Source organism: Pygoscelis adeliae, unplaced genomic scaffold (genome assembly GCF_000699105.1).
Source record: "Pygoscelis adeliae isolate BGI_AS28 unplaced genomic scaffold, ASM69910v1 Scaffold358, whole genome shotgun sequence".
In the NCBI taxonomy this organism is placed as follows: domain Eukaryota; kingdom Metazoa; phylum Chordata; class Aves; order Sphenisciformes; family Spheniscidae; genus Pygoscelis; species Pygoscelis adeliae.
In genome coordinates, this window is record NW_008825429.1 from 969,542 (window position 1) to 985,841 (window position 16,300).

Sequence of the window (16,300 nt, forward strand, 5' to 3'; positions counted from 1 at the left end):
CCCTGCCGGGCCCGCAGCTGCGGCCGCCCCCGCACGGACACGCACCGTGCTCCACCTCGACTCCTGACGTCGGGGGAGGCGAGGAGGGACAAACGCTTACAAAAGAAACATGTAACATGAGAAAACCTAGGAAAATGAGAAGCGTGTGGCCAGCTGAAGCCACAGGGAACCCAGCTCTGCAACTCAATTTCAGCGTCTGTGCCAAGAGGTACCACCCTGGGCCCCCAGAGTTCGGATTATGACACTGGAGAGCACAAGGCTGTGCTTACTGCATAGCAACGAGGCGTTAGCAAGTTTAGTCAGTTTACAGTTAAAAAAAGTTAAACTTTTTTTTCCAAAGGCCTGCAAACTTTTCTCAGAGCTGAGTGTTCAGCTGGGCTCCTCCTTGATCAAGCAGGTAAAGACCCCAGCCTTGGTTTCTTCCAAAAATCTCTCGTTCTGCCCTTGCACAGCCCTCCTGGGCTTGTACGCACCACGCGAGAAGAACTGAGGTTTGTAGCCAGACTTGAACAAAGAATGGTGTTGAAGCTATGTAAGAAACAGCCTCTAGCTGGCATCCTCTTAGCTCTGTGGTCTTTAGTAGTAATGGTTTTGTCCAGTGTTTTGTCTTTTATGGTGGCTCTTTGATACATTCTAGCAGAATGACTTGTTAGCAGGGTGGTTTCCATTTTATTTCAGTCATTTTTTTGTTTCCACTTAGCCAAGGGTTATTATCGAGAGATGGTTATTATCCAGGTTTTAATTGGCCTAGCAATAGTGAGTTATTTTGACAGCGTGGTATTTCTCAGTTTAGCTCTGCTCTTCCCTTTTGTGCCAACAAAATGCACCTGTAAGCTCACAGATGCCAAACAGCGCTTGTGCTGTGACACAGTACATGTGAATACAGTAGTAATAGCAGTACTGGTGCTGGGGCTTTGCTGGGACTTTCTGTCAGACTGAAGAACTGCTGCTTTAAATAGCATCCTGGTTTCGATAAGGAAAGAAAAAGCATTACTGGCTTGTAGTTCTGGTTTTGCTTTTGTTTATAGTTAAAAGTTTTAACCCCTTCCCACCCCTTTTCTATTTTAAGTTTTAGGTACATCTTGATTCCTAATCTGCTGCATGTAACACACTCTTTTCTACCTACCTCCCTCGTTAGCATTAATATCAGTGTTCCCTCCTCTGGCTACAGATGGCCAGACATTTACATAGGTTTGAGTACCATGGGCAAGAACATGTCTGTCAGTAACATCTGGAGTGCCATTGACACCGCCATCGTGGAGTTCCTGTCCAAGGCGCCCTCCCCCGCACACCCGACGCCACAGAGCAGGACAGTAACGATTGAACTGATGGTGCATCCAGGGTACCCGAGCGTCCCACCCGTCGGCGGCTGTGGGGAAGGACCAGATGATTTCTCACAGTCCTGGGAGCGCCTCCATGAACTCCAGACATTAATTAAGCCAGAGCTGCAGAGCCATTACAAAACCAGGAACGTTCAGCTTTGTTCATTCAAAGATCTTTAAGTAAACAAGCATACATACATACATACATACATTTATACTTTGAAGATACACAGTTGCTAATGTCCGGAGAAGCCAGACCACTGTTACCAGCGTAATACGTCCTGGTACAGCTGACAGGAGCTGGGAACAGCATTAGGCTGTTCATGGAAGAGCAACACCCTGTGAGCAGCTACAGGCAGTACCCCCGAGCCCTGACTGGCAGTTTTTAGGCCACAGCATCTGCTTTGAATGTGACAACCCCCTTCTGCGTCACCCACTCGCACACGGTTCCAGCACAGCATGGCAGCCAAGGCCCAGCCCTCCTCCCAGGGCTCAGTTCCTGCCAACGCGATGGTGAGCAGCACGAAGACAGGCTTTGCTGCGAGACCAAGCAGCACACTAGCACCCTGAGGGTTCTGATCATTTCCCTTCGTGGACTTAACTGCAAAAAAAGAAAGATGTGGGGGAGCAAGCGCTGCTTTGGAGCAACCACTCGGTGTAGGTTGCCCACGGGAGGCCTGGAAACCTTCAGCATTTTGTTTTCTTAAAGTGCCGGGTCACGGTCCCTTCCCCTCCACTGGTGCCTGCCCGTCGATGGCGAGGGGCACAGGGGCACATTACTTCAGAGCATTTCTCTGGTCAGAGCAGTTGGATCATGGGTTTAGCGTGGTGGTGTCTGCAGCCATATTCCACGTACAGCCTCAGCCAGCAGTAATTACTGCTCCTCCTATTTACGTTGCCTGTTGGCATTAAGCCACCGTAGGAAAGTAACATCAGCCACAGCCCTTTCAGAGAGGCTTTTCTTTCTTTGGTTGGTTGGTTTTTTTTTTTTGGATGACTTTGCAAGAACAGCAACTGTTGACCCATCTGCTATTTCAGTAACTGCTCCATGCAAGAGCTCACCAGCAACTGTTCCTGCACTGCCCACCGCCTCTCATGAAAAACGTGCGGGACAGTTGCGTACCAGCTATGAGCAAGTTTTCAAGTGGAGAACATCCCTCTATTTGTCCATTTTTATTCCTGTCATCAAAGCATTTGAAGATCAACAAGCCCTAGTAATACTCATACATTTAACTGCGTTCTTAACTGTAACCCTGTCACTCACATGTAACTTTCACACGGGAAAAAATCTTTTAGATTGTTTACGCTCATTTTCTGCGCAAAAGTGATCTATTTAACATAATCATTTTTGGTTAACGATTTCTTTTAATATTAAAGATTTCAATGTGATCATCATTCTTTTAAGTGAAAAATAAACTCAGGCCTTTTTCTATTGTAATGCTTCAGGAGGCTTTTGGTTTTAGTTATAGCTGGAGAGCAAACTAAACCCACTCACCTACCTGCGACTGCCTGCGGAGTGCTGAAAGGATGCCTGTCTCTATCATCAACAGGAACCGTTTGACCTTCCCTATAAAACACCCGAGGAAGTTTTTGTTCTGTACTAATATGAAAAACGTCATCAAGGATGATTTAGAAAATATTTTTCCAGGTTCTTTCCTCAATGATTGTCACAGATTTAATTTGATATATGACGTTTGTTTTTAAAAAAAACCCCATCCACTGTACTGTGCAAATGCTACACCAAACGGCCGAGCCAGATGAGAGCAGTAGTTACCTTTTGGAATGACTCGATTTCTGAAGCTCGTCCTGTCGGTGCTTGACGGCAAAGTTCCTGCTGTGTGGTAAGAGAGAATAAAAACCCCGAGGGATATTAGACCTGCAGAAAGCGGCTGGAGTTCAGAGCGCAGTGAGACCTGTCAGTGCCACCTAGTGACCGACGGTATTTTATTCACACGCAGGGATAAGCCCGACACCGACACGGGTTATTTAATACCAGATCTCAGCTTTTTATGTAATGTGAGCGTATTTTCATGGATAGTTTCAAACCTTATTTTTAACGTTTGAATTGCTCCATGTTCTAACCGATGAACTTGCTCTGGTCACAGTCCTCGGGGCGTTACACACCTGTTGACTGTTGCATGCGTTTTCTGCTAGATGAACACCACAAACACGGCAGCAGTCTTACCTGAGTTAGTTCCGTATTGCGAACAAAAAAACCATGTATTTTTGCAAACTCCATATTTTTAAACGAACAGCATTAAACCCCAAATTTTCTTTTAAATTCAAGGGGGTTTTAAATGGAGAAATAAATAAGGAACTACTGAAAGACTTCTAAATAAGGAACCTTTCAATTGCATAAAACGTACGGCGATAAGGAAGTTTCTCAGTGGTTCTATGAAAGCGTTAAAGACAACACTGAGTTCAAATTAAAAACACTACCTACGAATGTCATTGTACCAGAATACTTAAAAAAGTCTAACCCCCAAATCTCTCTCAAAATAAAACCATGCCACAAAGCCTTTGAGAGCAATTTTTATTAGGGTAGCAGAATGGAATTGCAGAAAGCCTATACCAGTGCTCCTGGGTGGGGTTTCACCAGTACGTTGTTTTTATTTTGGATATTAAACTGCACGTTTAGAATTCAGCATGGCTTAGGGAACCAGAGAGAACAAGAGCTTGATTTCCTGAGTTAACATAGGACTTCGTACTTTGATTTTTTTTCTCCTCAGACTTCAACCGTACAGTACAGTATTTGATCTGTCTTTTTTCAGAGGGCTGCCTACAAACAAAAGCCATCACTGAGGTTACACATCTCGTCGTTTAGAAATGGAACTATGAAGAACACACAAAGAGAAGTGATAGCAATATCTGTCTTCTATGTGACCTTTACAGATGAAATCGGAATAGCTGGTACAGCGCTGCTGTAGGCCTCTCTGAATCGACCGGAGTTCCTTGAATTACACAGCCCTTCCAGTTCCCTTTCAATGGCATCCAAGTCACACCGATCCAAATAAACGCAGTCTTTGACCTGAGAGGCTTACAACCAGAAAGTACACTATTTAGTCGTAACGAGGGCAGCAAACTAGTGCTACAGTTTTAAGTAAAAAGACAATTTCGAGAATGGCAAGTTTCCATGCCAACAGACATGATCAAAAGGTACAGTGACTCATGTGATGCGGAAGTTATACACACTTCAGTTTGACAGATAATTTGGCATTATTTTATTATGAATCCGAGTGAGCGTGAATGAAACAAAATCAGTACCAACTTTCTGCAAATGAAGACACAAAGATGTGAAAATTTGGTAATAGACAGTGCTCTCACAAGCCTGAAAACACTTAGGAAATGCAAGTTTCCGTAAATAAGGTGAATGTGGTTTAACTTTATTTACCTGCCAAAGAATCTGTCTAAGAACACTTAAACATAAAATTTCTTAGCTCCCTAACTTATAAAAAAAATTTACTTTCAACAGAGGTGAGGTACTGGGCTGTCATTGTTTACACTACGTCGGAAATGAAAGCTGGATCAGAGGGATGAATGAAGAAATAGCAAATATACAAGACGTTAAAACCAAAAGAGACCTACCGCTTGACACACTAGTTCTGAAAGGTTGCAAGGCAGAGGCTGTATTTAAGCTGAATTTAGGATTACAGACAACCATCTGGGTGCGAGAGATCTTCTAATTCAACTTCCTGCACATCGAAATGATATGTACTCCCAGATACCTAGGAATTTCTGGAGATAGATCTGTTTGCTCAGTAACATACCCAAGTTTGACAGGCGGGGAAGAGACGGCAGTTTGATTGTATGGCAGTTTGACTGTGGAGCTATGATCACACTTCAGACTGGGGAAAAAAAGACAGGCAGTCAGGAGGAAAGCAGAGACACAGTAAAGGATGCTCAGTTCTGGACAGAAAGGGCTTCCCTCGGCATGCACGGGTGTGCCCTGGAGCAACGGGAAAACAGCTCTGCCCGATTAAGTTAGAATGATACCTGAAGTACTCATTACATCATCTAACCTGTGTATTTTTAGAACACAGGAACAGTAGTGGTGAAGCGTACTCTAGTGCAGGTTATTGCTTAATCCTCTTCTCATACCATTTTCGGTAAGAACTGTACAGCGATTGGGCTGGGAAAGGGGCACGAGTGCCATCCCATAAAACACAGATGTTTCTTACGCATTCTGCTGGAAAAATGTTCTAAGACGGCTAGCAGTGCGGTCAGATTTAGTACTCGAATTCAGAATTAACACTTCCAAAATACCGATTTCTAACTCAAAAGCCAGTTTATCACTTTGGTACCTCTTGGTCCCCAATTTCTGAAACTCTTCTAAACTGGTTGCAGTGTTGTTCTGTGCACGTTTTCCTACCTGCTCTGCATAGGTATTAAGAATAGAAGCAAAAGAAGTTTGTAATCACATTCCACTGCTCGTTTGCTACGGAATTTTTTTTCCAAAGTTTTCCAAAAGCAGGACATAAGCCATATTTTAATTCAATGACGCACACAAAAACTTGGGTTTCCCCGTTTAATAAACATTTTGTGGTAACATCAGCCAGATTTACATAAGACCTGGACATTATTTCTGATTGTTTTTGTGGGGTTTGTTTGTTTTTTGTTTATTATGTTACAAACTGAAGTTAAGGGGAACTTGCAACAAGTCCCACAAAGCGCAGTGCAACATTTAAAAAGAAAAGTAAACAAAACTGCCAAACACTCAATCATTTTCTGCCAGAACTGGGATATTTTTTTCCTAAGACATCAGTTTGGGGAGGGGGATAAAATTCAATGAAGAATTAAATGAACTCAAGATAGTGGGAACTGCAAGGAAAAATAAGAAATGACAGCCACAACCTTTTCAATTTAAGGGCAGAATATAAGTCTAAGATATTTTTGATAAATTCTGACAAGAAAAAGAAAACAGCATACTTTAAAGTATATTGAAGCAGTGATTTTTAAACAAAGAAAGCAGAACTAGAACATCTTAAATTTTAATCCTTTCTTTACAGGTTACCTAGCCCACTTTTGATTAAGAAAACTGTAGAAAGTTAGTAACAGCCACAAGTTAACACCGAAAGGTGGCACTTGTCAATTTTCCATAGAGTCCTGCTTTACGGGGTGTCTCAAATGCACTGCTCCGATCTTCTATCATACGTTGCTGACATCAATTGTGTCAGATTTTAGTCCACTGGTCGCTTTTCACCATATTTCTTTGTAAACTCTTCAGCGTTCTTACAGAATTTTTTACGGTCCTTAGAGTATTCTTCAGCTAGGTCAGCCCGAAGGGGGTGCTCGGGCTGTGGATCATTCACCAGTGCTATGAGGGACTGGATTACTGTCAAAAGAAGTATAAATACTGTCAGAGACTAAGATGGTTAATTTTTAAAAATCAAAATGTAAGCAAAATTCCCCAGTAAAGAGCTTTAACTGCATTTAACTACATTCCCATAAATCTAGGGTCTTTTCAAAAGCAGAGCTTGAATAAGCTATAGCAACATGCCAAGATTTAGTTCAATGACCATGAACGAACACCAGAAAATCGTATTTGTAAACAAAATCAACTTGAATAGAGACCAAAACGCACTACAAATTATTTCCCACGTAACTGGCATCCTATCTGAAATTCTCTCCTATGGCTAAGAAAGAAACTAAGTTTCACAGACAAGTTCATCTAAGAGAGACTGGGTGAAGATGGAATTTCCGTCATGAAACATTTTTTCCTAACGCCTGTCACAATGACGCAGTTGTAACTGCGCCTGCGTTTGGAAACCGTTTCTTCAGCTTGATTTTTCTATGACTCTTACTTCCCCTATAAACAGCAGACAGTTCTTCCCTTCATTCTGAACTGCCAAATACATCCACTGGCAGAGAAGCACCGGGCAAACAAACAGATAAGAACCGGAAGATGCTTTTCACCCCACTGTTCACAGCCATTTCAACTTTCCCTATCGCTTTCAAAGGAAACGTCATTCTTAAAATAACTGAACCGTACTTGGCATCTACGCAGCCAACCTCGCATACTACAGTGACATTTATTGCTACATGTTCCTCATATACATTCTCACGACCATTTAAAGCTCGACAGGTCACAACAATCAGTTCTCGTCTCCACCCACTAGAAGGTATACGCGTAACTGGGCAAGTCTACAGAAAGTGGGTACGCATAAAAAGCATTTCACTGTGCGACAGTATTACTAATATTCCGTTTGAGGTAAGTTTGGGCTACCCAGAGTAATAGAAAGCAGCACCCCAAGAGTTTTTAAAGCAAGTATAACAGATCTAGTGTTGCACACTAGAGCCAGCTGCCTCCTCCTGAACTCACATAAACCACCGACCCCTACACCATCCAGCAGCGGGGAGTTCCACAGCTCAGCTACGCGTTGCGCAAAAAGCCAGAGTCTATCCTTTGTTCTGAAACTGCTACTTAGCAGTTTAACCGGATTGTCCCTAGTTTTGCAATGTAAGTTCTTACAATACTTATCACTCCAGTAGATGCCAGAATACCAGAGTGGCTTCTTTCAGAGCATCGATCTTTTCATGCTCATACTCTTTTCTACCCTTACCTGATAGGAATGGGGAACATACCTCAAAACAAATACTCAAAGTCCAGAGAAGCACGCCTGTGGCTATATTGCTCATCAGGAACATTTCTTACCACAAATCAGAGTTTAAACTGCAACAATCTATCTAAGGAATGTAGAATTGATATTAGCTTACTTCACAGGAACTCACCAGTCCTGGACTTCCGACAACTGTCATCATATTAACAACTACTTATGAAACTAGCATCAATACTGCACGTGACAATCCCTTTTCACGCCGTAACACACGCTAAAACACCAGAGAAAGTGTTACTGTGTTATTAAGGTTATTTAGCACACGAGCCAGAAAAAATTAGGATTGTCATAACAGGAGTTGCCTCAATCGCCACAGCATTTTAAAACTGTACTGTCACAACAGTCAGTTTTAATAATAAGCATAAATTAATAAAAAGTACAGCAGTAAGATGCACGTCTAGTACATGGAAGGTGAGTTAATGATTTATGATGAACCTAATCTCTCCGCTTTCTTGACACCTGACTGATCAAAACCAATCGCTTTGATGCGGTACTAATAATGTTGCATTATTTCCTTGGGAAAGGTGCAAGTAGCAAACAGACTGAAGTTTTATTTTTCAGTGCAGAAGAGTTCCGGAGAAAAAGGAACAGACACTTAAGCAGGGCTGTAATAACATTGTTGCAGGTTCATACAACGATGTAGTAACAACAGACGTTGACACTAAAACAACTTATTGAAGAAAGAGTTACAAGACAAACAAAAGACCACAAAACAGCAGAAATTAAGAGATTTGCAATATTTTGGTACCCGGTGTTCGTTCCAAATTCTGATTTTAGCATGGTTTTTATTCACTCACTCAGATAAAAAGGGAATTGCTGCTCCTCAGGGAGACACTGACTATTTCCTGCGTGCAAACGATTGCTTCAGTAGTTCCAACTAATGCCAACCTGCATTTCAAACTAGGTAGAGACACGTCGTTCCTTTACTTAACTCGAGAAGGCTCATAAGATTAAGACAACTGCTAAGGTGTTAGCAGAAGCCTTCTACACATTGTTTCCACTTCATCTCTCCCAAGGATCTTTGTCCTGTATAATCTGGGATAAATCAACAACAAATCATAAGATCTTCACTGACCTACTGGAGTTCAACAGCTTCTTTTTGCTGCCACCTCCGCTTTCCCCAACATTCAACTGCTTGATCTTTTCTGAAACAACTACAGAAATTTTCCTATTTTGTCTTTGGGGCAAGATCATGCAAACTGTAAGTAGTTTTATTAGCATACAGAAGTACACAGAAAAAAGAAATCTTACATACAGCATTGTTTACTATCAGGAACACAATTCAAGTGAAAACAACCTTAAAGAGGAGTCTGGAAGAAGGAAATACTTTCTCCTACAGAGCAAGATACTTCACTGTCACTGAAGCTCTTGCACGGCACTAAACTGCTACTCATTTGAATTAATATTATTAAAACATACGCAGTTTTTGCAAGGATGTTTGCTCTTTCTATACATACAGTGATAAATGCTTACTATCAAACTCATCATTACCTGCCAGAAAACGTGAAATTCTCACCCCAACAACTAACGGAAGCAACAACAGAAAAAACGTACTCAGATCACACTCTCAGTCTGCCACAAACCCGATGAAACTTGTTTCCTTAAAATATTTAAGTTCTTATCCAAAGACGCTCTACGCAGTGAGCCTCACAGCAGTGTTCTTTTAAGAACTAAGAGTTAATGTGTTATGATTTCACATTTTGTTTATGACTCCCTAGACATTTCAAACCGTATGTTCACATCACTGAACCACATGGCAGAGATTATAAAATATACGAAGCCCTGAGGTTTTAGACCCTTTCTTTCAAACATTCAGGAATGTACTGAACACCTCTGGATTATAAAGTCACTGCTTAAAAAGAAACTGAAAATAACCCACACACAAACTACCACCAGAATTTTTTAAGTAGGCCGAGGACACCACCTTAACACACTCTTCAGTCATGAAGAGTTTTGTGGTTTCCTGGAGGTGGACATGCCACATGTCAGTGTCATTACCTTACATTCCAGTAACAAAATGAGATTCCAAAAGTGTCGTGCACTGTGCTCACAACACGTGACTCATGACACAAACCTTATGACAATGAATATACCGTAAGAGCAGCGACCAGCTGACAAGCTGAAACGCTATTAGCTTTAAACACAATACAAAGTTTCTCAATATCCAGTTCTTTCTCCACGTGGAGTCCTACCTTGGTCAGTTTTGGTTGCTGGCTTCCAGTTTTCAGCACTGATTACTGGCAGACAAACCTGCCCCTTTTCATCGATGTTAGGGTGATAGATCTTTGTTTTAAATGTAATCTTAGGAGGTTTGAATGGATATTCTGCTGGGAAGTTGATTTCGATTCTGAAGGCTCCTTTATCATACGGAGGATTGTCCTGCAACAAGAAGGCAAATGTCAAGAATCTGGCATATTCTAATGGATACAACTAAGAAAAAGCACGCTCCAGACCTCGGTCTATCAAACGGCCTCTTTTAAAGGCACTTTCTTCCAACACATACTGCCACGTCTATGTGTCAGGAAACATCAAAACCTATTTGATAAGAGAGAGGCAATACCACCTCTACAACACTTGTATTCACCCTGGAAAAAGCAGATTACCATTGTTCTGAAGTTGGCTGGCATTTCGACTGGTAAGAAAGCATCCAATCCCATTTACTCCAAGCTCAAGGTCCTATCTAATAAGTAGCTTTATTCCCAACTTTGTATTTCAAAAAGCATTGCAAACCCTTTCCGAGATACAAACAGGAAGCCTGACAAGGAAAATGGGTTTCTCTAAACCTAGTTATTTTACATGTCTCACAACATGGTGGTACGAACAGCAAAGCGATTTGTCAGATTTGCCTGTATGTTCCAAGAACGTTTTTGTGCTGACTACACAAAAATCTGCTGAGCACTCATTGGTACTAAAGATAGATATTCACTGTGCCTGCTGATGAGAACATTCTGAATTTGTATGCAGTTTTAGCACCCACTCTTATAAGATCATTTTTGAAGGAGCACGATGAGAGAGCCATGAAGTAAGCAAAGTAGTTCTTCATGCTGAAACAAAAAAAAACAATGCCCAGAATCTCATTTAGAAAACCTGCTAGACTATTGATACTGCTTCAAATACTAACTGCGGAAGAAAGGCAGAAGAAAAAATAATCCATCGCTACATTTAAAGCTTATGAAAATACCATTCTGCACTGAAAACAGTAACTATGGCACGAAGCCTTTCCAAACACTCTGGGAACAAGAATCAAAGGATGAGAGCTTCCAGTTGGTGTAAAGGATAATCACACACATTCTTCATTAGCAACGAGACCATTCCCTGCAATCAAACCCACTCCAGAAGTTAAAAAAGGTTTACCAATATTTGGGGGCGGGGAATGTTCTATTAAAATATTATTCAACAGAAAACATTTAATTTTAGTTTCATCCATATGGAGAAGTCTGGCTGTGCGTTTCTAGGAAATACAGCACAATTTTTGCAGTCAAGGGAAGTCTTAACTAGAGTGGCTTTAAAATCACTTTTTATCCAAGCAATCCTAAAAGCTTTGGAAGTTTAACAAATAACTTTTTGGTGGTGGTGACAACTTAAGCAGTTGGTGCCCTCTCCCCCCGTGTCTCGCTTGTTCTTACCTCCACCACACGCTATAATTTGTGAGGCTGTTCACTGAACTGATACGGGAACTGACCTGGCTGGAAAGTGTCCATTTTCTGCTTGACTGTCAGTCAGAACAGTTCTTCACTATAACTCACCAATAAACTGAACTAAAAATGTATGTAAAGGGTTGCTCATGTTTTAAATAGACGAAACACAGAATATTCAAGCAATTAATTTTCAATAATTTGTTGTATTTATTTTGACACTGACAAGGGAGAGAGTCAGAATTATAAATACTAAACACCGGTAACAAACATGACTCACGTTCATCTGGAGTATTTTTGCTCTGCAAAAGCTTGTCCACAGCACACAGCTTTTGATTAACTGAAATGAAATTCATGGTACACCAACAGTACCTCTTACAAGAGCAAGGAGCCTGGGGTAGTCTCGTTTTGATGTTGAAATCAAACAAATGGTGTGCCTTTTCAACAGACAGTACATAAACTATCTTATTCTACAGTTTAGAATAGGAAAAGAAATGGACAAGCTATCTTCAACCTGCTTCTCAATTGAACAAACACCCTTAAAAACTAACAGCTGTTCTGAAGAATGGAATGTTACACGCAAGAAAAACTTTTAAAACGATATCTTTCACAGTAATTCCGTACGAACACTGTTAAAAACATTAACCTTTGTATCTCTCACACCTTCATGAAGAAGCTGACCAAAATAATGCCTGGTTATCGAGTTTAGTAATCTACATAGAAACAATAATAATAATCAGTAACTGGTTAATCCTACTAAAGTATGAGTAACATGTCTTTAAACCCTAAGCAAGAACATTTTAGAAAATGGAAACAGCACATAAAACTTCAAAAGCAAAAACTCAGCAAAAAAAGTTAAACTTGCAACCAGCTTGTATACTACATTTTAAAGCCATCAACTCCAAGCATTGCAATAGCTAAAAAAACTATGCTAAGACTAAAGCATCTTCTATAGCGTATCCTCAAAATAACCATACTACTCTTTAAACACACACAACACTAATAATTACTATAATTTCATGACAAAATTCCCTCTTAACTGTACCAGTAGTGAATTTAAGGCTATTTCCCTTGTGACAGGGCACATTATAAATCAAAAGGCAGGTATGAAGCACAGTTCACTGCAGCAATGTTTAAACACTTTGTGATGATGTGAACCTTTGCAAAACAAACACTAAGCTCATACTCTGGTGAGCAGAAACTGTTAAAAATAGATGCTGTACACCCCATACTGCTAATTTTAACAGGAATAAACAAGCATTTTGGTGTTTTGCTTTATTAGTCATATTTACCAACCTTATACTGCTTCAAAGTATTATCAAAGCAGTAAACTTATACACGAACCACAAATATCAGAGTGGCTTATTGAAGCGTATTGTTTCTCAGCTCTGACAAATTTTAATGTCAAATCCTGCTTGCTTTATTTGCAAGAGTAGCCTCAACCACTCAGAGGAATTACTTGCAGGGATACAAGTAAACAGTAAACTAAATGTATTCTACAGTATTTAAAGTGCAAAGCCCCGTGTGATCCAAATTCGGGAATGGTCTCCAACTAACAGCAGAGAAACTGCTAAAGAGATGTTTCAAAGTCTTACAAAATGACAGATTTACTCTGGTCAGGGGACTTTTTCGGTAGCACCCAAGGAAAAGCAGAACTGATGCCCTAGTGGCACAGCCTCTGTGCTGCAGACTTAAAAGTAGCTCATGTAAGGAAGGCAGCATGGGCCATGGCAGTGGAAAATAAAGGAGGAGAAAATCCAAGGGACTTCAACCAAGGAAATCAACATACTAGATTTCCTGCTTTCCCCTTAGTAACAAATCCCTCTCTATTTGACTACTACAGTGGTTATGTACTTCTATTAAACAGTCTCTTAAAAGACAGTAGTGTTTTATAGTAAAGTGTGTGTGGGGGGGTGTGGCATTAATTAATGCCTAAATAGAGTTCCTTTAGAAGAGCTCAATTCTGAAAATCCAAACCTTTTCCTTGCATCAAACTTTTTCCAATACTCAATTTTATCCTATAAATAAATCTAGTCGATTAAAAAAAAAATCTATTAAGGACTAAAAATATTTCATACCTCAGGCTTTTTCCTATGATAATGTAGATTTTGTACTTTCAGCTTAATGTAATAAACTACAAGCTTCATTTGCTTCCCCCTTCCAACACCTCTCCCAAGTAACCCAGTGCCATCACCGAGTCCTCAGCCCTCGCCAGCTGCAGCCGTGTGCTGGACCAGGCCTACAATTACGAAGCATCCAGGTGGGTATTGATCAGACAAGTCTGGAACACCTTTCAATTACGTACGGGTTTGTCTTCACGCTAGTTCTAAGAAGTGCCTACTAACATTATCAGACTTCGGTAAAACAAAACACGGAAGACACTCAAATAAAATGAGACAGGAAGATGACACTATTTGCCCACGATTACACAAGATGTCTGAAGAGAGACAAGAATTAAATCCAGGACCACACTTCACCACCCAGAGTATGTTTAAGATGCTGCAGTATGATCTGTATAAACTCACGTTGTATTTATAAATGACTAGCTTCTGCACAAACCCACAGCTCTGAAAGCCAGGTTTTATAATAATAATAGAGATTCTTGTCAGGGTAAAAAAATTATCTAATGGTCACCACCAGCACTACTGAACTGTGGATTTATGAGATACAAATGATCCTCAGCTTATTTTAAAGCTCATTAGAATAAGGAGTAGTCTATACTCACAGGAACAATAAGCCCTTGCCAGGTCAATAAATTAGCTTCATCAACCTGGATATTACGGAAGTTTTTCATTCCACATTTGCGGATTTCTTCAAGCTCCTGAAAAGCAAGCAAAGTGTCAGTTAATAACAGTATTAAGCAAGATGCTCATATTTATTTTTCAAAATGCTTAGAGGTCAATGTGGGTTTCTTTAATATTAAAGAAGCTTGAGGTTTTAGTGGTGGCAACCCACACAAATAAAAAAATTTTGCATCTGTGAGAAGTAAAGTTCTCTGAGACAAGGTATTAAAAAATGTTATTTTTTGATATGTCAGGAAAATACAAAAATGCCTTGTTACTAACATCATTACAGACACAATGAAGTAGAAGCATTGAAAAAGTGCATTTAACAGTGTTTTTATATCTCAAATGCAAATCAGTGCCTTTGGTAACAGACTACTGATAACTCCGCAAAGCACAGAAATAAAGTGCATCTTAGGACTTGTCTGAAGGAAAATAGTGATTTGGAAGAATTGTTTTGTAACAGTTTTAAACACCGATAAAGTCACTGAATGGGCCAATTATTTCAACTGAAAACTAACAAATTCCTGCATTACCAACTTAAATTGATGCAAACACAGAAAAATAGCAATCTAAGCCAAACTGGCCTTATTTAGACCAATAACTTGAGAAGATACAGCTTCATCTCTGGTTTGTACCTCAAAGTTAACAGTAGATATTAAGACACCTCTCTTTATAGCTGTATCACTCTTGAACAAGGTATCTTTCTGCACCAATTGATCACCAGTCAAACCATTTTTCATCAGCTAGTGATCCAGGTATCACCAAAACAAGTATTTAGGCATTTTTACATTTAAAATGATGTATAAGCTCTAGTGTAGCAACTGTTTCCTGGAATATTTCATAAGACCAAAAAAGAAACACCTCAAGGTTCCACTTTTTCCCATAACAATTATAGCCCTTTGCTGTTGAATTCAGGAGTTTTATCTGTAAAGAGAATTTAACTGATTTCAAATTCAAAAGTCACCCACAGTGAAATACAAAATTTTCCCAGTGCTTTCAAAACTGAAGCACATGCCTGTGTGTCTACATAGGTTAGGAAAAATGTTGCTTATACAGCAATGCTGGTGCACTCCGCCAGCACACAGTTCTTCACTGGGTGCTAGCGTATTTACAAAACTAGACTGTGTATTATTATGATAAAACCACCAACTACAAGCAAAGGCACTATACACTGAAAAACAAAAAAGATCAGTTTTCCTGTACAAGTGACTGTACTGTCCAGTTTTTTTTTTTTTTTCTAAAATAGCTCTGTGTTCATCTTAGATCAAACCTTTCTGCATCTGACTGGTAGAGACTTAATACACGCAGTAATCTCTTGCATAAACTTAGCATCATGATAAAATGCAAACCCAAAGGGAAAATGAGACTTCCGAATGCACATGGAACAAATCACGACAGCCACACATCAGAAGCGGAACATTTACATTCCCACCCGCTGCACCTATGAAAGCAAGAGCACACTCAGAATACAGAATTTTAACCTTGGAGTCCTGGATATTGAATTGATGCCCAACACAATCTTTACGACACTAAAACCGACTATTTAGTCTAGACCTGCAGATTAATCCCCAAATTCCACTGCTGCTAGATTTACACAGTATCACAGGCAGTTTGGGCTTTTTTTAAAAAAAGGGTAAGAGGATTATCCTATTTCCTTAAAGCAGCAAAACACATAAAACCCCCACAAAAATAATCCCATGAAGCACATTTATAGGGATACAGAGCAAACCAAAATATTCAAAAGAAAATAACCTTTATTATCACAGCTACAAGAGATCCTCTAGGATCACTGAAACTGCAAATCCACACAGTGCCTTACAGCTGGCTCTGAATGCTCGGCGCACAGAGCAGCAGCTCAGGGAGAGCCTGACTGATACCAGACCGACTCTTCCCTGACAGGGTCAGGAGAGTAACTCACTCGGAACAGCGTTTTGAGCGGCTCA

The 16,300-nt window shown here is 40.3% G+C and overlaps 2 protein-coding genes and 1 long non-coding RNA gene across 3 annotated transcripts in view; 2 read left to right on the top strand and 1 right to left on the bottom strand.

Annotated features, from left to right (window-relative positions):
- Positions 1–2,890, top strand: part of YDJC (YdjC homolog (bacterial)) — a 14,884-nt gene extending 11,994 nt beyond the window's left edge. The window contains exon 5 of the mRNA XM_009330745.1: positions 1,172–2,890. Coding sequence (XP_009329020.1) covers positions 1,172–1,502 — 331 coding nt within the window. The 3' untranslated portion in view covers positions 1,503–2,890. The remainder of the gene's footprint in view (positions 1–1,171) is intronic.
- A 290-nt stretch (positions 2,891–3,180) lies between these two features.
- LOC103922589 lies at positions 3,181–6,502 on the top strand. The gene is made up of 2 exons (XR_663892.1): positions 3,181–3,237; positions 4,094–6,502. It is a non-coding gene; the product is annotated as an uncharacterized LOC103922589 (long non-coding RNA).
- Positions 5,834–14,389, bottom strand: UBE2L3 (ubiquitin-conjugating enzyme E2L 3). Its single transcript, XM_009330747.1, has 3 exons — positions 14,297–14,389; positions 10,129–10,315; positions 5,834–6,654 (listed from the first exon to the last, which is right to left on the bottom strand). Exons 1-3 carry the CDS (start codon positions 14,363–14,365, stop codon positions 6,500–6,502), a joined length of 411 nt encoding a protein of 136 aa, XP_009329022.1. The 5' UTR covers positions 14,366–14,389; the 3' UTR covers positions 5,834–6,499.
- Positions 14,390–16,300: the final 1,911 nt, after the last annotated feature.